Raw genomic sequence first — 24,998 nt, 5'->3', positions numbered from 1 at the left:
GGAGCAGGAGGTAACTGCAGTTGGGGGACCAGCACAAACATCCTTTTTGCAGGCTCTGAAATGGGGGTCGAAGCCGATTTTCTCCAGATCCCAAGACACGGACTTGAGTAATGTACATTTAATTCAAGTTTAAGATGTGAAGTTTTCCTCACCTCCAATCTCTCACCTAACAGTTACTACATCTTACTGATTCTACATCCTAAAGATTTGCTTTGTTTATTTCTCTAATTAGCTTCACAGCCACAGCTATCTGTCTAATTCAGGCTGCCATAATGTCCTTCCTAAATTTACATGTTCAGCCCAATCTGGCTCTTTATACCTAGTCTTTAATCTATTCCCCACATTGTGATCTTTCTAAATCACAAACTTAATGTCACCTCTTCCCCTTCTATCCACATCTTATCTTTCAATGACTCTCCAACACATTTCAGATAACTGTTTAGCAGAGGCTGCCCTTCAGTTCCCACTCATTCCTGATAACACTGACCTTGAACTCTACAGTCCAGACGGATTTTCCTACCCTCGCCGATCTCCCTATCCCACCTAGCTGACTCCTTCTCTAGGTGAAGTTTACATGGCATTTTCTTCAGGAAGCCCCTTGACCCCATAAAACTAAATGTGTATCACTCCTATATGAATGTTTCCCATGAGACTAAACTCAAAAGCAGAAAAAGGGTCTTACTTACTCACTGTTCTCTTTCCAGTGCCCAGCCTATGAATACACATTTGCTACCATCCCTGTGGACAGTGCTGCATTTTAATCACAAGATAACGTGTGACTATGATGACTTGAAATGCAAGAACACTACACACTTTGTGACATTATCTATGATTGACACATTCTAGAAAGATCCCTGTAATTCACCACGTGCCAGAAGTTGCATGAGGTGGGAAAGTCACAAGGATAAGCTAGCAGATACATGACAGCTCCAGAAGCCAACTACCCCTCTGTGTGGGGAAAAACATTGTGCATCCTCAGAAGATAAGCCTGTTCTAGGGGGAGCATCACCTAGTTCTATTGAAGTGGCCACTTACTCAATGGTACAGCCCTGTAAAGCCCTTAAAAATACCCAGAGACAAACTTTCCTGGGCTTATACTTCAGACTTAGGGGGCAGAGGGGAAGAAGGCAGTGTTAATGGGAATAAAAGCTGAGCCAGAGAGGCAGAACCTCCTGGGAGACATCAACCATGAGCCATTCACGCAAGGAAATGCCCCTGGCTCAGGAAGGATAGAAAATCAGCCGAAGATGAGACACCCTGGTCCGCCAGCCCCACAGGATCCCACAACACCCAGTATCTGGAATTAATTTTGTACACACACCCTTAACTTACAATATAAAAATCACCAAGTTGGTATTGTTTTCCTTTTCTTCGTCCACGCTGATGACTATAAATGTTTTTTTGAATAAAAGGAAGCACATTTGTTCTGGAAGTTAAAGGACAAAAATGCGAAGTCACTCAGCTTCTCTCAGAAGTAATCATCTTGAGAGTCGTAACGGTGCTTTATGGCATACCTATTTTTCCCAAACTGCCGATATTCATAAAGTGTAAGGGACTGGTCATGAATAAAAAAGAACCCAACCAGCTCTCTGCAAGCATCACGTCCATTTCTACAAAAAGAGAATAATATCAAAGAGTTTTCTCAGAGGAAAAAAAAGTAACTCCCTCAAATGTGTGGCAATAGCAAGGGATATGGGGAGCTACGGGGAAAACATTCCATGGCTTGCTTAAGTATGGGTATAAGGTACATTTGGATGGAGACGAGCTTTAATTACACTGGTGTGAATATGGATATACAGATTACTAATTTGATAGAAACTTCTAAGATAAAGTAAGAGATCTTTTAAAAATGTTGAGCTTGCAAGAAGCCACTCAATGATATACATGTATTAATTACCCTTTGTCCTAGAAAGTTTACAATCATTGAACAAACATGATAATTAAAAATAAACCTTTACCATTAGTATACACAAAGAATATCAAGTAGCATTATGTTTTACTGGAAGTTCGTAAGACTGAGAGATTTAAGAATCACCTACTTAGTCATCTTGAATCTATCAATAATATGTTTACTAAAACCATGAAGTTATATAAAGCAGCTTATATAAAGGTTAATTTTTAAATGGTTTATAATCTTTTAGTAGTAATATATATACCTTTTTAAAGTTCACTTCTACATTTCTTTTTGAAAGACATTTTAAACCACATTTTAAATGACTTCTAATTAAAATGCTTTTCTTTAGGTTCACATTTCCTATAACTTTTGTAACAGATTAACTTACATATATTACTCAAAAATATTCCAAAATCTCATTTTAAGTTGTTTGTGATAAATTTAACTAATCTCATTATTGTTACTTCTATTTGAAAACAAAATACATTTTATAATCCTAAGATTTAAAAGTTTAAAAAAGTCATAATTACCTTGATATGATCCTACCATCAAATTGAACTTTATGAGAAAGCATATTTTCGGTTAACGTAGAATGCGTTCTTATCCTGTTAAGGAAGGGACTAGTCAAAGAACACGTATGAGTGACCCATGGACATGGACAGTGGTGTGGGGATAGACTGTGGGAGTGGGGACAAAGTGGGAATAATTGGGACAACTCGAATAGAATAAACAATAAAAAATAAACACATTAGTCAACAATTATTTTAAAGTTATATACATTTGATATAAACAACAAAAGTACTAAAAAGTTAATATTTGGAAATGCACAAATTGTATTAGGATGACTGTATAAACCTCTTTTTTTCAGATTGTTCATTGTAACCAACACATAAGAAATAACCCTAAAATACAGTATACAAGCATGAACAACTTCTATATAGAATGAACAGTGACGTAGTGCTATAAAAGTAAGTACTGAACAAAGACAGCACTTTTGTGACCGAAATTGCTGCAGTGTGACCCAACAGGCATTTCTAGCCCTATTCCCCTTGCTTCCTTTCCACCGCAGAATTTGTTTTCTTAGGCTCTTTACTTTGAGGTGACTAAGGGACCCAGTTCTGCCCATAAACTCCCAAGAAAGACTCTGTTTTGTCCTGGTAAGAGAGTGGCATGTGAGGAGTTCCTGCCACTCGGGACGGATACGACGCTTGGAGCCTCTATGTCAGAAAGGCCAGTGAAACTGCAGGGAAGCCAGCCCAGAGCAGCACTGTCTCTGAGCCACTGAACTAAAACCAGCGGCAATCCCAAGCAGCTAGTTGTATATGAAAAATATATCCTGACTTGGTTAAACCACTATCAGTCCAGTTTTAAGTTAGGGGTAGCTTAAAACATCCCTTACGAAAATGACAGAAGAGTGAAAAAGTGGTAGATGAGGTTTTTAGCCTTGAACTTGGTCTAGCTATGAGACATACAGACCAGCTGTTTAATCTGTAGGGCCCTGAGACAACAGTGAATAATCTCACAAAGATGGCTAATTCTTAACATTCTGTTTACTAGCATTAAGCAAAACCCAAATGCATGCACTCTGGCACTCTGCTACTGTCTTCTGTACGCTAAGAAATCTAAACATTCGGTGATGTCTCTATTCACCTTCCTAAACTGTCTTACAATACTCCCTGTAGGTATAATCGCATTGCAATAATGTAAATAGTCATATGGGGGCATGGGGACCTTGAAATGTTATGCCTCTATAAAAGCTAGGTCTCTATGAAAAGTAAGTAAGATACAACCAACAAGAGCCAGTGGACCAAGTAAGTTTGTGAACACAGCCTCGAACTATAAAAGCTTGGACATCTTGATTCAATTTAATCAATTAGTATTAGTGTTTATTGAATGCCCATTCTGTGCCATAAACAATTCTAAATGCTGAGAAAATAACAGCACTAATAATAGCTACCATTTATTGAGAACTTCCTAGACACTAGTTGTTATTAAAATCACTTTAATGTGTATTGGTTCATTTAATGCTTGCAATAAATCCATGAAGTATTATTATCCCATTTCATAAATAAATTTTACAGAGCCATAATACAGTTAGTACACTGCAAGCTAGAAGAAACCTTACATTATATTGCTTCTCAAAGGTGAACAGAACTCCATTTAACAGTGATAGGCTGAAGTAACAGCTTCAAGAAGTCTAGAGTCTCCTTGGAAATACAAAATAGCCATTTATATTGTAACGGAAAGTTCCAAGTTAGGCTTCTAGGTATCTGATAAGTAGCACCAATAATCTACCCAAGTTTTTAACCAATACAGAAATAAGAATTACGCAGCTTAAGTCCAAAATATGAATTTTATTATTAATGAAACCTTTGGCAACTATGGCTTAGGAGTGCAGCAACAGGAGGCTAAGGCCTTGACATCAGAATTAAACAGACCAAGCCACTCACTCCCTCTGGGGAGGGGCGTGTAAACCTTCATGCGTGGGACAGAGTGTGGACTGCCACAGGCAGCGGTCCCTCTAGGGAAAGACAAGAGGGAGGGTTGCACTTCAGTTGCCAATTTTCCGCTTCTGTCTCTTTGAAGCAGAATTTTCTCCTCTTCCTCTAGAAATAACGAATAAGAGAGGAGGGTGAAATCCACAAACTCAAATATTCTAATCAATATCCTCATAGAGTTTTTCATAGAACTAGATTTAGACTAGCTAAATCAAAAATTTCTACTAAAGAGAAAAGGGTCTATTATGCCAAGGCAATATTTAAGATAAACAAGCTGCAAGTATTTAATAAAAAAACAATACTAATTAAAATAGAAAAATATTGAATATAACATAGAAAAATACAGGTAGATGAGACCAAAGAAAAAGCTTAGAAACCTACCATGCATTTACAACAACTTGATGTATGACATAAATGGCATTATAAGTGAGAGAAACAATGAGTTTGTGGTAAGCAGAGATTTCTCAAAGAAGATAGAAAGGATGCTAACAACAAATGGAAAGAATGGAAAACTAGCCTACCCTGAAATTAAGAAACCTGATCAAGAGAATGTAAAGGTAACCCCAGAGTAGTAAAATATGTGTCCAAAAATATAAGTGAAGGGATTTGTAACTAGAATATATAAGTGAGAATATATAAATATATAAATATATTTCACAACCAATATGAAAAAGATAACCCAACAGACTCGAAGGGAAGTTTCATATAAGAATATATTTATATGACCAATATACATATGTGAACGTGCTAAACTTCATTATTCACCAGAGAACGGAAGTTAAAATTACCATCTGGATGGAGACGTACATCCTTATAAGAACTAAGTTAAAAAATATAGACAATACCAAGCATGGGCAAATATAAAGTGCAAATACCACCCTCTTACTTCTACCGGTGACATGTTAATGGCAAGAACCACTTTGGAAAACTATTTGGCAATATTTTTTAAAGCCAAACATATGCATGTTAAATGGCCCAGCAATTCCAGTTCTAGGTGTGCACCGAGCAGAAAGGAGTACATACATTCACCAAAGGGCATGCACAAAAGTTCATGGCAGCACAACTCATAAAGAGCCAGATGTCCATCAACACCTGTACATACACTGTGATACATCTGTACAGTAAAATACTGTATAGCAATGAAAGTAAATGGCAACTACAATTAATAACACAAATAAAATGCACACCACGTAATGTTGAACAAAAGCAGCCAGGTGTAGAGTCAAAATTTCGTGCTTTCATCTAAGTGTCTGACCAGGCAACTATGACCTGTGGACAGCATGACAGAGAGGCCAACCTGCTGGGGCAGCAGAAGTGGATAGTACCTGGGAGACAGCACAGGGATGAGGGCTGGGGGTCCTGCTTCTGGCCCACTTCTTCACCTAGAGACTTGTTCTGGTTGTGAACATTCATTATGCTATACATCTAAAATGTGTACACTTTATATTTTAGTATTTCATTTATTTATACTTTAGAGAGACGGGAAAGGAAGGAGAGAGAGAGGTAGAGAAAAATGGGTGTGTAAGAAATATGTCACACCCCCAACTGGGGACCTCGCCTGCAACCCAGGCATGTGCCCTGACTGGAAATCAAACCAGCTACCTTTCAGTTCGCTGGCGCTCAATCCACTGAGTTGCACAAGCCAGGGTTAAAATGGGTTCATTTTGTGAATATATGTTTTATTTCAACAAAAGTTTACCTTAAAAAAGAGATTTAGAGATGTTCCCCTAAAGATATCCATGTGCTAACCGTCAGAACATGTAAATATGTTACCTTACATACTACGGTAAAAGGACTTTGCAGATGTGACTGAAGATCGGGAGATGAGAACATTATCCAGCATTTTCTGGGCAGGGTCAGTGCAATCACATGGGCCTTAATAAGAGGGAAGCGGACGTGCATGTGATGCAGAGGAGTGTCAGAGTGAGAGGACACAAGACAGGCTTGGCCAGCCACTGCTGGCTTTAAGGTGGGAGAAGAGGCCAAGAGCCAAGGAATGAAGGCAGCATGTGGCAGCTGAAAAGCAAGAAAACAGATTCTTCCCTGAAGCTTCCAGAGGGAATGCACCCTGTCAAGATCCTGATTTTAGGCTTCTGACCTCTAGAACTGTAAGAGAATTAATTTGTGCTGTTTTAGAAGACTATTTGTGGTCATTTGTTACAGCAGCAATAAGAAATGAATACATGATACATTCGAATACTTAGAGTTATGAAAACTAAAGCTTCAAGAAAATAAGACAAAAAGATAAAAGTTTTAAGAAAATAGCTGCCCGACAGTTAGAGCTGTCTGAAAATATACAAGAATTACTACAGAAACTGGTAGATTAGAGCTGAGGCTCTAACACTCTGTCTATTAGAGCTGAGGCTAGATGTCAATAGGCAGTGAAGCTGTTGGCAAATTAAAGTGAACTACACCAGACTGTGAAAGTTTACACCAATCTAAAGATTTTATAAACTACAAAGTAAATGCAAAAGAACAATAACTTTTAAACAACACCAACTTTGAATATATTATGTATCAATGAGCTTTGGCCACTATGTATTGTGTACATACCAAAGTCTCAGTTAATGTTATACATTTTATGCAAAAGGAGATACATATTATCTCCTAAGGTTGTGGCTATTACTCCTAAATCACAAATAAAAACCTGAAGATTAAGGTCAGAAATCTTTTTTTTATTATTTTTTTTTTAAGATTTTACTTAATTATTTATCTTTAGAGAGGAAGGAGAGGGAGAGAAACATCAATGTATGGTTGCCTTTCGTGCGCCCCCTGCTGGGAGTTGGCCTGCAAGGAACCGGCCTGCAACCCAGGCATGTGCCCTGACTGGGAATCGAACCGCGATCATGTGGTTCGCAGGCCCGTGCTCAATTCACTGAGCTACACCAGCCAGGGCTAAGGTCAGAAATCTTTATCCCAATATCTTAAAGTGGAAGGAGTAGAGACTAAACTCCAAAAATTCACTTATCTTTCAAGAGAAAAAAGCAAAAACTTTCCCAGTTGGACACAAAGTAAGATTTTAAATGATACATGTACAAACAGTACATCCTAACTTTATACACATTAAATCTTACTTTGTTTCATGTAGTGTTCTTTTCCTAAGTCGAAGAGGCGCTATGTTTGAATCTGGAAGGATAAAAGCACTTTCTTGTTTCTCCGTAGATAAATTTTGTTCTGGATCACTGATTACAGCCCTATACAGCAAAATCCAAAGTTCAACGGTTAAATGGGACAATCTATTGTGCTAGCATTCACATATTTGTAAGCAGTTTTGAAAAAGCCCATATAGGAATGCAAATTCACACTGCTATCAGAATTACCTATCTGTTAGATATTAAATGAGTAATTACTTTGTGGTGGCGTGGTTGGGGGTAGAAATATTAATAAAGTGAGTTCACAAGATAATGAAAAGAGATGCACTGGAGATTATAATAATTATTTCAATTTACAGAAAAACATGCAGTGGAATATCATTCTTTTTGCCACCTAATGAAATAATTTTCTTCAAAGCTAAACTTAAGTCTTACTTCTGAAATCTCCCAGTATTTACGTGTTGTCAGGCAATTTAGCTCAGCAGGTGCCAAAACTTTATATAGTTTTTAAGGGTTATTAAACTCAGATTATGTTTTGCAATTCATATGATTAGTCCCACAGTTCCCAAATGGTATACCAAGTCACCTCCGGGATGCCCCAGACACTTCCCAGGGACACTGCAAGGTATTTTTAATTTTCAGGAGAAACACAGTATTTGATACTTATTAGACACCACAGGAATTATTAGCGTCAAGTAATTTACAGTTTCAATAAGACACACTCCTGTCTCATCTTCGAAAAGCTGGGCTTCCTACCGTCCTGTGATAAAAAGCAAGCGCCATGCGAAACAGAAAGTGGGAGTGCCAGCATGGTAGACAGTCCTGAGGTTGGAGACACTGTGCAGTGCCCCGGATGGTGCATCCACCCCATTAGTAAGTGGTCATGGCTACTTAAGAATAAAAATATATATACCTTCTTTTAATTTACGTGTATTATTTTTTCCAATAGCCATTAAATTGTTAGGAAGTAAATATTCATTAAGTTGTTTGGATAAAAATATTTAATAAGTGGAACTGATGGGTATTTCTATTGGCCTAGGAGTACTGTGAAAAAAACTACTAAAACACCATCAGTGCATTGAACAGAGAAAGTGTGGGAATGTCTGAGTTGGCCACTGCTTGACCGACCGAGGATATGGGCTGTCAGCCATAAGAAAATATCTAATGAAGACTTCCTGGATGCACTTCTGGTACCAGACCAACTCTCACCGAGACAGGTGGTCTATCATCACTTGCTCCTCAACAGTCTGTTTCTTCTTCTCAACAGCCACAATCTCCTGATAAGAGAAAATAAAGAAAATCTCACTGTCCGGAAAGCAGAATAACACTATGGTTAACACGAGAGGCCTAAAACCTAAACCATTCATGGTGCAGGAAGCTGAAACTGAACTGAAATCATTCAACCCTATACCGAAACTAAAAACAAACAAAGGCATCCCATTATTAAAAGGGCACTAATATTTTCCACACATGTAATCCATTAATAAGCCTTGATCAACTTTTCTCAATTAATGCTTTGACTAAACTCTCTTTATAACATTGTTTGCTTTTCCAAAATTATCTCTACTATACTTTGGGTCACATCAGACTGGTGAGTAGTCACTCAATTCCAATTAGATTATGCTGTAACTAGAACCACTAAAATGTTTCTTCTGAAGGGCAAATAAAACCAGTTAAAAAAATTAAGAAGTCAAATAAAACTTGTTCCACTTTTATTTTTTAGTTCATCTTTATTGTATATTTCCATTACCATTTAGTCTCCTTAGACCCCTTCCCCCCGACCAACCCCCACACTGTTGTCCATGTCCACGAGTCTTTCTCCATTTGGCTCAATCCACCCACCCCCTAACTCTCCCATCACTAGATGTCACCCTGCTCTCCATCTGTGAGTCTGTCCCCATTTCCCTTGAATTCAAACTTGTTCTATTTTTAGAATGTAAATTACCATCACCCATCCCCCCTCTATCATTTCAATAAATGAAATCAAGTAAGGTAGTGTTGCTTAAGATGAAGACTTTGCAACTTTAGAGAGAGTACACTATTTAAAAGTGATGCAAAATTCAAATAGGAATAACTAAAGACATATTATAGAAACAAAAGGTGGAAACTCCTAAGAAACAAGGAAAAGCTGAGCACAATTATATAAATGTTAGTCTATAATTGAATTTAGATTTTTGTTTGGCAGAAATTTAAGATGTATACTTTATACATCCAAATATGCCCCATATACATACTTTAATACGTAATGGCATCTTGTATTCTTAAGCTAGTGACACTTCATAATGACTTTTAATGATTTTTTAAAGTTAGAACTGTGTAATTACAGGTAAGCAAGGTACAGTTTATATCAAAAGGTGATTCAGAAAATGAACACTGACTAAAATGTGAAATTGTATATGAAAGAAGATCATCCAGAACACAGATGTAAAACCCAGAACAAGCAAAAAAGGTAAGATTAATAAATATAGAGCCCATGCAGAAAGCCCACCTTAACTGCTGACATTTATGGTGGATTACATTTTGCAGAGAAGGTTAGAGCCACTCTCAGGCACTTTGATTTAGAGGTCTGTGTAAACATAAAGCCGATTAGAAGCAGAAATCAACTGATGTGAAGACTCTGATACCAGTGAAAAATGTCAAGCAAACTAGAAGAGATGAACATGAAAAAAACACACACTCACCGCTTCTGTTGTCCAGTAAACTAACTAAAATTAAACTTAAAAGTTGTCACCTACATTTTAAAAATAAATACTAGCTTTTTATGTACTCAAAGTTAACTTACATAAACACTTCCTTGAAAAAACAGATAAATGAGTACTACCACAATTAAGTGAAATACACTTGATAGTAAATTTATATATCTTGCCAGTAACAAAGTAATTGTAAATAGAAGAAATCCAGTAATACCCAGATGGCTTCGGATTATACCAAGAACAATACCCAATGGACCTTAAATACATATTGGTGATATGCGTTTAAAGTATAACTTCAGACCCATCAATAAAGCTTCATTTGAGACACTATTTTTGCTTTATAAAGTAACTGCTTTATTTTTTAGGATGATTCTGTTATATTCCTTATTCTATTAAGCTTAACTATCTAGATAATAATAGGCATAGAAAATAATGTGTTTGTGATTTCAGTAAAAGAACTATGACAAGTTAGCAACTTGGAACATCCAGAAAAAAATCAGTCCACCTGGTCGAGATTGATTACACAAGGCTGTCAATTCAGAAGACCATCATTCTGCATGAGTATGACCAAAAGAAAACACATATTAAACTTCCTCCCCTCAATGATAATGAAAATGTAACTGGCTAAATCCATATTGCATTATTATTATTTGGTTTATCTAAACAAGAATTTTCCCAACTTTTGAGCCAACACACATTGGTATTCCATCAATCCATTACAGGTGTGCCTGAGATTTTAATCACCCGGGTGTGTCTCGGGTGGCCAGTGGGCTCCAACTTTGAGCAGCTTGGTCTGACGGGTGGTGGACACCCAATGCGACATAAAGATGATGCATCGTAGAATCACATGTTTGAAACTTATAACTTTATTAACCAATATCACCCCAATAAATTTAATTAAAAATAAACATAACATTAAAGAGTATCTATTGAATAAAAAATAAAATTTTATTTTAATGTCAAAAATATGGTGTAATTATCTTGTACCAGGACCAGACTAAACAATACTCACTTAACAATATAATTGATTTTCTAAAAGATATATTTAATATTGAGAGTCTAACTTCTAAGTTTTGCTTCCCTCTTCCTAAAGAGCATTTACTTTACTCCTGTTCTTTTCTTTAACTGCTCTGAATTTCTCTAGTTTTCTTAGCTTCTGACTTAGAAAAAATAACCAGACTACTTTGGGGGAGGGCCAGTGCCAAATAAGTCCACCGATATAAATAGCAGCCAAGTAAAATTTGGAACATTATAAACAAAATTTTTACAAACTCCAAAAATTTTAATTTCTCCACAGTAAATATACCAAACATCAATCACTTATAAACATGAGGACTCAATTTGCACATTAGTGAATGTTCACCTCAGTCCAAATTCAATTGCTGAAATTATTTATTCAATTATAAACCTGTAAAATCTTGCAGGGCAAATTATCTTACCCGCCACCACGTAAGTAAATATACTGCCAACTTACGGCGTCAGATTTTCTCCCCCGCTGCTGCGTGCGGTGAGGGCTGTCTGCGTAGCGCTGCTGTAAGAGGGCCTTCCGATCCAGAGTGGTAAGGTCAGCCGTGAACGCTCCTTCTTCCCCTTGTGCACACTGTACATGAAAGCAACAAGTAAACCTCATATACATACTTTGCATATTTGTTTTTAACAACAACAAAAAAGGATTAAAGACCCACTGAACACATCAGTGGTTATTTGTGTAGGGCGTAATAGTAGAAGCTCAGACCATCAGACTTCCTGTTGGAATTCCACTCTTCCACTTTCTAGCTAGACGACCTCCCTGCTTTGATTCACACAGGGCAATGGGGATTCAAACAGGAATTAATAAAAGTAACTACTTTGCAAACACACACAGAAAAAGATTAAATGAGATGACACATGTCCAACACTTAAAAAAGCACCCAACATACGATAAGCATTAAATAAAAGTAGTAATAACTACTATAACTATTCCTGTCCGTTTAAGTCTTTGTAAAGTTAATGAATGTGGACATGTCCACTCCTTTACAAACTTAAATTTGGAGCTCAAGTACAAAAAGAGGGGGTATATCCTTTGAGGCGAAGATCCCCTGGGGTCCTGAAGAGATACGCACTACATTCTTCTCTGATTATAAGATATGCTGATGTTCCATTAACAGTAGCAAAGGGGTTCCAGTAGAATAATCACTGACGAAAACTTGTCTTGTTTTTGAAACTCTTGTTTAAGAGATTTCACACCTTAAAATGCTAATTATAATCCTTTAGAGTTCTTATGAATCATAAACTAGTTAATCTAAGTAAAATACTTAAAACAGTCCGAGGCACACTTATTATAAGTAATAGCAAGGCATATTAGACAAAAAAAGATGTTTCTATAATATGTATGCTCTTTTTATAAAGCCTCATACATTACCTTGTCCTCTATCTTGTTTCTTGGAGATGGTTGATGTGTGGTATTTGATTTTGTCTTTTCTGCATTCCTCTGACTATACTGTTTATACCCTTCGTCCATTTCAGTTTTGCACTGCTGATATTTTTGCTTATAATTTCCTGTTGTTGCTGGCAAATCTTCAGGTACAATGTCCTGCACCTAAGGCAAAAAGAAAAAGTATGCTGTCTACCAGAAAAAAATCAAAATAATTATTAATCTGTCGTATTAACATGAATAGGTTTATCACTTACCTTGACATTAATATCTATGTTCTCAACAGAAGTGGTAGTTAAAACATTTAGCTGTTCAGCATCACTAAGCAGACAGAACTGCTCAAAACAGGCACTGGCCTCCAATGCCAGTAAGTCGGAACCTTGTTTCCCAGTGAAAATCACCCCTGGTTCTAAAATAATTTGAGAAGACAATGAGCAACTTTCCTTTGTTTTTAGAAGTTCTAGATAGGCCCACAAAACCTCCATGGTCAATCATTTCTTCCAGAACAGTCAGAGGAATTACAGATCACTAATACTGAGAAGTACTGGCTGCCATTTCCAGAATATTAAGATATTCTATCTCCTGGTATTTTTTGGTTCCCTGCCACACTTCCATGGAAATGAGACATAATAGAGCCAGAGAATAAGAGAAACCAGAAGCATTAAACAAACCCCAGGGCATATGTATTGGCCCACAGAGAGGCAGTCACTTCAAAAGGAGTATAATGCCAGTACAACCCTTGAAAACTACTGATAACATCCAGGTCTAACCCAGAAGAGAAGGATGAGGCACCGCTTCAGGGTGAAAACCGCAGCATGATACAGACTAGTGTACTATCAGCACAGTTATCCACAGTGCGACTGAGGAGAACATGAATAGAGCCACTTAGGTGAACAAGACTAACAAAGACAGAAAAGTAAGCCGTACTCACAGACTACTCAGAACTTGTGTTCACAATGTGAAATAAAAAGCATTATTTCATAATGTGAAATAATGAAATATTATGTGAAGTATAAATATGTCCCAAGGAGATACCTTGAAATTAGTATACTTATTTATTCTATGGCATACTAGTAACCTAAAGAATGAGTCAGTTTCTAAGAAACAAATACTATATTGTTAAACTACCAAGATCTGATCTACTATTCTGCCATAATTTTTAGATTCCTGGATTCCCTATTAGGATAAACCTGTACTTTACCAATTTTATAGGACACCTTAATAATACCATTCCTATATGAGAACAAAATGTAAAACAAAGTCCAATTATTTCACCAACATTATTGTTTAGGATGTTAATACATATAAAATACTTAAATAACATATAGACTAAACCTAATGAAATTTCTGGATTAAATACAGTGCTAAAATGCACACCATAATTCAGAATGTTGGTAATAAGAAATAAACACTAACCAGATCACTCAGGTGATGCTGAGTATATGGTATTTGACATGGTGTGACCCAATCAAGAGCAGGAGATAATTTGGTGGGTCAAAATGAATATGCGCTGTACTAAGTGGAATATATTTTTTAAAATCCTAAAAATAAAATTAAATGAAACAGTATATGCTACAATACATGTAATATTGTATCCAAATGTTTGTTATATTAAATACTAAATAAAAATTACCTCTTCATCAGAGTCAACAAGGCTTCCCAAATCAAGTCGTGGGACCCTGAAAGAAATAATCTATGCAGACCATAACTTAAAAATAAGACTTTAATAGTTGAAAATTACATATGCTGACTCATAAAAAGGTCCACTGAAGCCAGTGGTGTGCTGATGCCTACCACCTCTGCTAGCTTTTGTTAAATGTTCAGTAATTTTTTAGCATATTGTTAACATAACATCATTAAAAAGAAAATTACATAAACTTAAGAGTTAAATAAGTTATATAAAAACAAAAGTAATAAATACTCAAAGTCATTACTTGTCAGTGATGTTATGATATTTCACTACTACTTGTGCCCTAGGGGTTATTATACCTATACCCGTATGGTAAGATAATGGTATACATCTCTCCAAATCTGTGTTCAGTGTTATTACATAGATAGCTTGAAATCAACCACAGTGGGATTATTTACACAGAAATTGGCAAATGCTATGAAGCAGGACTTGATTTCTTACTTTGTTGATGTCTGAGACTTTAAAAAGTGGTGGAGAAAATGTTAATAATGCAGACTAAACTTAGAAGTGTACCATGTCTTGCCCCGGCCAGTGTGGCACAGCCAGTTGGAACATTGTCCCATGAACCAAAAGGTGGAGGGTTCAATCCCCAATCAGGGCACATGCCTGGGTTGTGGGTTCAGTCTACTGTCAGGGCATATTTGGGACACAACCAATCAAAGTTTCTCTTCCATTGCTGTTTCCCTTCTTCAGTCTGAATGTATCCTTGGGTGAGGGTTAAAAAAAAGTGTATTTTGTCTTAACTGACACACCGTGAAGAACAAAAAACAGAAATAATGTTCCAGTATTCAAAACTATCACTTGGTTCAGCAAAGAAATCATATCATCCCACAGTAACTGAAAATATCAACCAATATTTATGTTGGAACTACATTGGTGAATCAGTTACAGCCATTGGTTGACTATAGCTACAAGAATTCAACAAAAAACAAAGATATGTTTCTGTGACAATCAATTCACTACATGGAATTTCCAATAAAAACTTTATATGTTTTATATAGTGTTTATAAATTGCTTGCTACATATCCTTTATATCTGTAAAATTTATAATCAATTTAAAATATACTTGATTATTGATAATTAACAATTGAAATTTATATGAAATTTACAGTACAGTTTCAGAAAACCAGTGGTTAAAAGCATTTGCTAGCACACACTGCCGGTTGTTACACACTCGACATCCTGTATCTAGTGCTTGCGCCTAGCTCCATTCATTGCCTAGAGGAGCATCCGGGTACCTATTATGTAGAATCTCAAGAAATTTCTGATACTTGCCAATTTCATGTAGCTCAGCTTAATAATAGTTGGTTTTAATTTCTATTTTCCAAGATGCCCTATAATCTAAAATACTGCAAAGGACATAAAAACATATACTTCCAAATTTTAAAAGAAAAAATTATAAAGCATATGACCAGCCAATGTATCATAGTTCAAAATAAAATCATTTTAATAAGATTGATAAAGTTGTCATATTCCTCAAAATAAGTTCCAATCAAATTCATTTGGACTATCCTAGTTATAAAATGCAAAATTTTATATATCTCTTTAATAAATGCACTTAGCTGAACTTTCTAAGTAAAGCAATATTTATATATTTTCAAGAATATATAAGAACAATATTAAATAAAATAAAAAGCGGGAGAAGTATGATCCTTAATCCTACCATCCTACATAAGAGTTACTTTAATTTTGGCATAATAACTTCAGGCCATCCACATGCATATAAATTTTTCTGTAGTTGACAATCATAGTTATATATATACATATTTTACTTTCTTTTTATCCTTATCAATAAACATTTGCCCATTAAACAGCTCAAATGTTTTTAAAAAGTGACTTACACAGGAAAGGAAGGAGGATTCTGGATTGCCCATGATCTGGAAGTCCATCCATGCTTTAATTTTTAAAAAAAACGAATCAGTATTTAGACTTCATTTATACTTTAAGAGATAAACAATGAATCAATGCAATATGGCTAATTGTAACTCTTCTTAGTAAACTATATTAGAAATATTTATTAAGTCCCTCCCAACTATGCTCGAAACACAGAGACAGAAAGATAAGCAACTTACTGGGTTGGAAAAAAACTGCTACGTTTTTTTATACCATGGCTCTCACAGTGCTTAGTGGTCTTTTAATTCTAAACAATTTTTTTAGATTGTATTGTGACAGCTGTCTTATCACCATGCACTTGAAAAAAACTTATCAAAACTGGTTAATTTTTGTGCAGCCATTTTAATATTGAAGATGGAAGAAGATTTTCAGCACATGGTGCTTTATTATTTTAAGAGAGGTAAAAATGCAACTGAAATGAAAAAAAAATAAAATATTTGTACAGTGTATGGGGAAGTGGCTGACCAAACATGTCAAAAGCGGGTTTGCAAAGTTCACTGGTACTACTGACATTTTGGCCACACAATTCTTTGCTGTGGGGCTGTGTTGGGCATTTTGTTAGCAGCACCTCTGGCATCTACCCACTAGAAGCCAAAAGCAGGAGATAGCTGACATACTCAACTGTCCAAATCAATAAAGTTATTGATGAAAATGAAAAATATGTCTTATTCGACAGAAAAAACTAAATGGACTTTTTGGCCAGCCCCACAGATAATTCCTACCTGCAGTCCATCTGCTGAGGAAGACACTCACTCAGACAACAATGGGAAAAATAAGCACTATGACAAAGCAGCTACATATACCATGTATGTCCAACCTCGTCTAGGGAATTGATGAAATTTGTAAAAGCAAAAACAACCATTACACGGAGCTCTGCAGGGGGAGTGGGAGTTAGCTAGAGGAAGAGAGAAGACAGGGAACTGCTTCAGCAAGAGGAGCAACTTGTGTTGAACGAGCCCCAGGGAGGAGCCCTTGCAGAGGGTACAAACCCAGAGTGTGAGGAAGTGATGGCCAGAGCAGTTACTTTGTAACAGAAGTAAAGGAACTTGGACCTTGTCCCAAAGGTAAAACAGTACAGACTTTAAGCAAGGAAATGACAAATAAATACATGTATATATTTGTAAATATTCAGTCTTACTGCCCCCCCAAAATTGTGCAGAGAACAGAAACTTATAGTAAGCTTAGCCACTGTAATAAGAAATACGTATGAGTCTTAAGGAAAGTTGAAGTTAATAAAAACAGGAAATAATTCACCCGGCTTATTCTGAAATATCTAACTAGTCTTTTTTGTGATTCTCACAGCAAATATAGAGATGATATATAAGACTGAGCTTCATCATTCTGACCACAAGAGTAAGAGAAAACAAATTTGCCCTTGTATCAACTTTGACATGACATTGTTTTAAATACTATCCTAATAAATAGTCAAAATGTAGATACAGAAAATCATAAGATTATTTCAATGTAAGTATATTTTAATATATAATAATCAAATAAAATATATATTAGTTATATTTAATTAACTTTATATAGTGATAAAATAATATACAGAGGGCCCAGCAGAACTAAGGCCTGCTTGAGCCTGGTTGGCAGGGTAATAATATGGGTGTAATAATTTATAGTTTTAAATTGAACACTCCACCTAAAATGTGATATGGTGTGCTTGAGTGTAATGTTGTTATGTTACAGAATTACATGCTTATGGTTTTGTAATAAAAGAGTTTGTAATTTTAAAAAGGCATTATTTGTGCCAGACCCTGTAATGTAGCAGTACATTTTCATCACACATCAAAGATTTTAACTGTACTTGGGAACACCATGACATCAACTAATTGTAGTAAGAAAATCCAAACAGAATTTAGCTGTAGTTGTCATAGTCATGATTATCATCATTATTATTCCCCAGAAAGAGCTTTAATGGACTTGTAGACAGTCTTCTGAAGTCACAGGAGTAAATATTTTTGAAATGGTAGTTATCTTTCTTTTGTGCTAGCCAATTTGATGCTAGCCAATCCAGAAAAAAGATAACTTACAGTTGATAAATTTCAAAGCCAATCCAGAATACAAAATTGAGTTAGCCAACCCAGAATAACAAAGAGTTCCTAAATTCCCTAGGGCCAGGAGGCAGCAAACTCTGGCCCAGCTGTTTCTACAGATGAAGTTTTATGGGAACACAACCAGGCTCATTTATCTGCAGGTTGTCTGGATTCCCACTACAACAGCAAATGGGAGCAGGTACAACTCTACAGCCAAAATATTTAAAGCTAAAAATATATACTACCTGGCCTTTCATTTCAGATGTTGGATTATTTGTGTAATCTCCATAAGGGTACATTAGGTTTCCCCCTTTGCGTTGTACATTTTACATAGGTTTACAAGAATTTGTAAGGGTACGTATACTATCTTTTTCAAGCCATTTTCTGTTACTACTTAAAATTGTTATTATTATGACTACATAATATTCTATCTAAAGGTTTTGCCACACTTTGTAGAATATTTTTCAATTGAGGACTGCTGGTCAAGATGGTGGCATAAGTAAACACAGCTTGCCTCCTCTCACAACCACATCAAAATTACAACTAAAATATAAAACAATCATCACTCAGAACCATCAGAAATTGAGTTAAATGTAAGTCTGATGACTATGAGATTAAAGAAACCACATTCAACCAGACTGGTAGGAGGGGCAGAGACATGAAACAGTCTGATCCTACATCCACATGTGGTGGAAAAAATTTGGAAGGATATCTCAAAAGCAAAGAGTCACAGCAATACACCAGAGCCCTATCCCAGGGTTCCAGTGCCAGAAAGATAAGTCCCTATAACTTTTAGCTGCAAAAATCACTGGGGACTGAGTTGGTAGAAGGAAGTTCTAGAGACCCAAGTAGTTCCTCTTAAAGAACCCATACATGGACCTACTCAGACTCACTCCCTCTGAGCTCTAGCACCAGTATAGCAGCTTGAAAGGCACCAGTGGCATATAGGAAGAAACTGAAGTATCTTGCACCAAGGTGAGAGCTCAGGGACAGCTTTCTCCCAGACAGAAAGGCAGGCAGAGGCCATTGTCTCTTTTCTGAACCCTCCCCAAACAGAGCCACAGAGCTGGCAGGGAGGTGCCATATCTGAGACTCCATCAACCTGGCTTAACACTATTGCCCCACCCTGAGATCCCCTAAGACTATATTCCACCCAGATTATGGGCCCACCCAAGCTGTTAACTTCCATATGCATGGCTGGTCTTGGCTCATGTTTCACATCTTCCTAAATCCTCTCAAACAGGCAACAACTGGCCTCAGTGATCACCCAACCCCCATACGTCTTGATAAGTGTCCCAGGCCCCAATATTAGCAACAGCCATCCTAGATTCACAGTTTGGCTTCACCTGGGAATCTCCAAGACCAGCACAAGTAGCAGCCATTTCAGATTGTTTTGTAGCCCAGGATGGCCCTGAGCAAAATACAGATAGGGGCTGACCTTGGCCGGCACCACCCAGGAAACCCCAGAGCCCGCATACCCAGTGGACAGTTACAGACCATGTCAGACATCACCAGCCAACCCCTGCACAGCTTATCCTCCACAGAGGATGGATGTTGGCAGTTAGTGGTCACAGTCAATCCTTGCAGCTGCCATTGACCTGCCAACAAAAATCAAGGCTCAACTACAAGAGGAGGGTGTACTCAGCCTACAGGAAGGGTGCGCCTTGAGTACCCAGCATGGGTGCTGGGAAAGGTCGTGCCACTGGACCCTACAGGACACCTACTACATGAGGCCACACTATCAAGACACAGAGTCATGGCAGCTCTACCTAATACATAGAAGCAAACACAGGGAGGCTGCCAAAATAAGCAGACAAGGAAACATGGCCCAAATGAAAGAATGGATCAAAACTCCAGAAAAAGAACTGAACAAAATGTAGATAAACAATCCATCAGATGCAGATTTCAAAACACTGGCTATAAGGATGCTCAAGGAACTTAGAGAGGACCTCAACAGCATAAAAAAGATCCAGTCAGAAACAAAAGATTCAATAATTGAAATAAGGAACAATTTACAGAAGAACAACTTACAAGAAACAACAGTAGAGTGACTAAAGCTGAGAATCAAATCAACGATCTGGAACTTAAGGAAGTAAAAAAACAATCAATCAAAACAACATGAAAAAAGAATCCAAAAAAAACCCCCCAAACCCAAGGATAACGTAAGGATCCTCTGGGTCAACTTCAAGCATTCCAACATTCATGTCATGGGGTGCCAGGAGAGAAGAAAATGCAAGAAATTGAAAAACTATTTGAAAAAATAATGTAAGAAAACTTCTCTAATTGGGTGAAAGAAATAGACATGCAAGCCCAGGAAGCACTGAGAGTCCCAAACAAGATGGATGCAAAGGGGCCCACACCAAGACACATCATAATTAAAATGCCAAAGTTTAAAGATAAAGAGAGAATCTTAAAAGCAACAACAACAAAAAAAGAGCAGCTAGTTACCTACAGGGGAATTCCCATAAAACTGCCAGCTGATTTCTCAAAATACATTTTGCAGGCTAGAGAGGATTGGCAAAAAATATTCAAAGTCATGAAAAGCAGGGACCTACAGCCAAGACCACTGTACCCAGCAAAGCTATTATTTAAAATTGAAGGACAGGTATAGAGCTTCCCAGACAAGAAAAAAACTAAAGGAATTCATCATCACCAAACCACTGTTATATGACGTGTTAAAGGGACTTAAGAAAAAGAAGATCAAAACTATGAACAATAAGTGGCAGTAAATACACATCTAAAAACAACAAAACCTAAAAAGCAAACTAAGCAAACAAGATGAACAGAGACAGAATCATGGATGCAGAGAGGGTTTTGATGGTTGCCAGATAAGAGGAATTTAGAGAAATGGGTAAAGAGGTGAGGGGATTAAGAAGTACAAATAGGTAGTTACAGAATAGCTATGGGGATATAAGGTACAATACAGGAAATGGAGTAGTCAAAGAACTTACAGGAATGACCCATGGACATGACAATGGTTGGTGGATTGCCTGAGGGAGTGGGGGCTGCTGGGTGGAGAGGGGCAAAGAGGGAAAAATCGGAACAACTGTAATAGCATAATCAAAAAAATATTATTAAAAGAAATAATAATAATTGCTACTATAGCCTAATACACATGTCAATCTCATTTTTTTTAAGTGTGGCACCCATCTGCAATGCACCAACTGGACTTCTGAGTACTCTCAATATTACATTTCCTCCCCAATTTAACCGAGGCATAAGGGTATATCATTATGTTAATTTTCATTCCNGCTGCTGGCTCCGCCCCTCTTACCGTCCCCGTTGAACGGTTAGATGTAGTCGGACTTCCGTATAATTCAATTTTCTGTCCTTTGGTTGTGTCTTTGTTTCTCCAAACCTTTGTTGTATTCAAACTTGGTTGTGGGAGAAGGCACAGTGTTTCCACCTATGCCTCCATCTTGGCGGAAGTTCCTCGATCAACTTCTTTATATTCTTATCTCCCACATGAATTTATCAGTTGATATTTGTAATCATATTTGAAGCATTAAGTCCCACTTTTTCAAAAAAGTTTATGCATTATTTCTATCTTTTACTTCCAATTTCAGAAATGGTAGCTGATAATTACAATAATGATACTTTGCTGTTAAACTCTAAGAAACAATAACCTGGACATCTGGGATTATTTTTTCTTAAGGAACAAGAGTTCTGAAAAAAAAAAACCAGGAACATGTCCCCTAAATCCAACACCAGGTCTGGACCTTTCTAACAGGGAGATGAAGGTGTTAAGTTTAAAGGAAGACATTATTTGGGCAGGAAAAAAAGGTAATTTTAGAAATCTTTCTTTTAAAGAACTTAAACCATGAGCTTTCATTAGCAACCAGGAAAAAAGTTGTTACTATGATAAGCAAATAGTGAGAAAGAATGTAATACTGTACTTGATCTTTTGACTAATAAGAAGTCTCCTCTGATTCACATTATCAAGCACTTCAGTTTGTTTTAACACATAATATTGTAAAACATTAGAACGCCAAAGTACCACCTTATTATAAGCTGTAGGAGACCTTTCTGCCTGGCATGGGCCCAGCTCCCACTGGAAGATGCACAGGACCCACGCCCACGGACAGGTTCTCCCGTGGGGGATCGGGCCTGCTATGTACCTAGGATGCTTTCAGTCTTGCTTTTTGCTAAAAACTCCCTCACGGGATTTGTGGCAAACATTTACTGCAGAGTAACTTCCTAAAAACCATGCTAAACCTTCCAAGGACCAGTGTAACCAGTTCATTCACTTTTGCCCTTTTCATTTGCAAATATCCCACTTCTGTGATGTAATTAGCGGCATTGGCTCCTTTGTTTTCTGTAAAAGATAACCACCTAAAGCATCCTGTGCATAGTAAAGGAGGACCATCATGTTAATGTGCCAAGATACCCAATAAAGGTTGTTCCCAGCAAGGGCCAGGGCTTTTGCTCCCCTTGAGAGAAAAGCCATGCCTGCCCTTTTGCTTCACGGGACTAGGTAGTCCTTGAGAATGTCTCATTTCATCCATAATGATGCAAACACTGCAGGCCAGTGTCCGCATCAATAAGGGAGATGGCGGAACTCAATAGAGAACACAGATCTTGAAGTCAGCATTGAACTTCAAAATCCTGGCAAGTCACTTATCTCTGTCAGCCTCACTTTTTTCATATTTAAAATAAGGTAAAAAAAAATCCTACTTCAAAAGTTTATTGTAAGAGTTAAGTGACATAAATTATTAGAACATTTATCACGGCTCACGGACAAGCAGTAGGCATTCAATATTTGGAATAAGAACAGCGAGGAAATATACATCACTTTTATGTGTTTCTAAACTAAACTTTACGTACACCCAATTACGTGGTGGATGGAGGAACAAAATAGCTTTAAACGTCCTTAATCAATGATATACACAACAGTGTATAACAGAAGTTGAGAAGAATAAAAGTCACAATAATAGAAGCCCAGATTTTCTTCCTACCTAGTTAACGCAACATATGAATTAAAATATTCATATTTTATTTTTCTTTCTACTGTTTTTATTTTTTATATTTTCTGCAGACACACACAGATAATTTTTAAATAATAGTAAGAAAATAGCAATAGCTTAATATTTTAAAATAATACTAAATTCAAGCAGTTACCAATTTTCAAGTAATGATTACCTCCAAGTTTAGAGGTTCAATTCTTTAAATCAGGGAAATATTGATCTTACATATTTGTGACTATAAGTAGCCAGAAAACTTCAAGAAAGGGGTCAGAAAGTTATTTAATGACTCAACTACAAGAGGGAAATTACATAGCACACCTACTTGCAGTGGCTTCTTTCTTCCAGAGAATGACTGAGTTTGGCTCCTAGAAGCGGCAACTGTTTTAACCTCTAAATCCATTCAAGTTCTTGTTTAGATTGTGCAGTATACCTTGAAAAAGACAAATACACACACTCACACATATATATATAAATATAATAATCCCTACCCTAATTTTAAGTAAACCATATAAATTACATAATAATATGTCATAGAAACCCTGTAGTCACTTTTCCTTCTTTCACTGAACTTAGGTAACTATGGTGGAGCAATTACATTATGTGAGGAAACATTTATGGGGTAAATTCTAGTCTGAATAATGGCCCCCCTAAGATGTTGATGTCAAATCACCCGACCCTATGAATATGTTACCTTACATGACAAAGTTCAGGGTTCGGAGGTGAGATTAAGTTAAGGGTTTGAGATGTGGAGATTATCCTGGTTTAGCTGGTGGGTCCACCAGAATCACCAGCGCCCTTATAAATGGGAGACAGAATGATCAGAGTGAGAAAGAGAAGATGTCAGGGTGGAAGAGAGGTCACAGAGAAACAAAGGCACTTGCCACTGGCTTTGAAAGGGGAGGAAAGGTCACAAGGAGTTTCTAGAAGAGACAAGGACTGCCTTCTCCCCGGGAGCCTCCAGAAGCAACCGCCTGTGCTGACACCTGGACTTTGGTCCATTCTGCATTCTGACCTCAGAACCATAAAGTAACAGATTTAAATGGCCTCAAACCACTACATTGTGTTAACTTTTTACAGAGGCAGTAGGAAGCTAATGCATGCACCTCTTCTCCATCACAAAGTGGTTTTACTTTCTTATTCTTTTCCTAAATATTTATGAGTTTAAATTTTCCCAGAGTAGGTTGAAAATATTTTTCAGCAAGCAGCATTATTTATCTAATACAAAGAACAAAGTCGAGTAAATGATCCAACTAGCAATTATGAGATGATAAGCAAAAATGCATGCAAAATAATCAACTTGGAAATATGTACAAAATAAAAGTCATATAAATATCTGTCATCCAAATTCTCAGTATTTTATTTCATACTTCAACCTCATATTATGAAAGATATATTCTAGTCTATCAATTCATTCATACTTTCTTTTTATATTATTAGACTTGGATTTATTTTTACAGTAAAATATTTTTGGTTTGTTTTATTTTTAAGAAAAGTTAACATGACACAGTGCTTGGAGTCAGATAGGCTGACATTAAAATCTTCTTTTTTGACACTTTCCCATAACATTAGCTTGGGTAAGAACCTAATTTTTCTGAGCCAAAATAGGTAACATGTAAGATGACTTTAATGTTAGCACCTTTCTCACCCTCCTGTATCACGTAGAACATGGTTAACATTCAATCCATGGTAGCCATCATTATTAATATCACATGTAAAATACAGTTTTATTTCATGGCCAATGAAATCCTCTTACCTGAAAGATATACCAATTCTTTATTAATGTATCCATGTGATTCCCTTCACCCCCGTGCCAAAGCCCCCTCTC

General features: G+C 36.8%; 1 protein-coding gene across 4 annotated transcripts in view; it reads right to left on the bottom strand.

Annotated features, from left to right (window-relative positions):
* CAPS2 (calcyphosine 2) overlaps positions 1–24,998 on the bottom strand; it is a 41,828-nt gene that overhangs the window by 15,176 nt on the left and 1,654 nt on the right. For 2 of the 4 annotated variants that reach the window (XM_037049419.1, XM_037049421.1), the window contains exons 2-11: positions 23,496–23,603; positions 16,122–16,174; positions 14,224–14,269; positions 12,579–12,755; positions 11,652–11,777; positions 8,694–8,761; positions 7,467–7,586; positions 2,425–2,499; positions 1,515–1,610; positions 1,333–1,426 (exon numbers count right to left, since the gene is read on the bottom strand). In XM_037049419.1, coding sequence (XP_036905314.1) covers positions 1,333–1,426; positions 1,515–1,610; positions 2,425–2,499; positions 7,467–7,586; positions 8,694–8,761; positions 11,652–11,777; positions 12,579–12,755; positions 14,224–14,269; positions 16,122–16,174; positions 23,496–23,573 — 933 coding nt within the window. In that variant the 5' untranslated portion in view covers positions 23,574–23,603. Of the gene's footprint in view, positions 1–1,332; positions 1,427–1,514; positions 1,611–2,424; positions 2,500–7,466; positions 7,587–8,693; positions 8,762–11,651; positions 11,778–12,578; positions 12,756–12,847; positions 13,000–14,223; positions 14,270–16,121; positions 16,175–23,495; positions 23,604–24,998 lie in introns of those variants that run through there. The other 2 variants (XM_037049423.1, XM_037049420.1) reach the window with 2 other exon arrangements.

This window comes from Sturnira hondurensis, unplaced genomic scaffold (genome assembly GCF_014824575.4).
Source record: "Sturnira hondurensis isolate 20B ecotype Veracruz unplaced genomic scaffold, ASM1482457v3 Scaffold0006496, whole genome shotgun sequence".
NCBI lineage: Eukaryota > Metazoa > Chordata > Mammalia > Chiroptera > Phyllostomidae > Sturnira > Sturnira hondurensis.
This window is presented reverse-complemented; position numbering and strand designations above follow the sequence as displayed.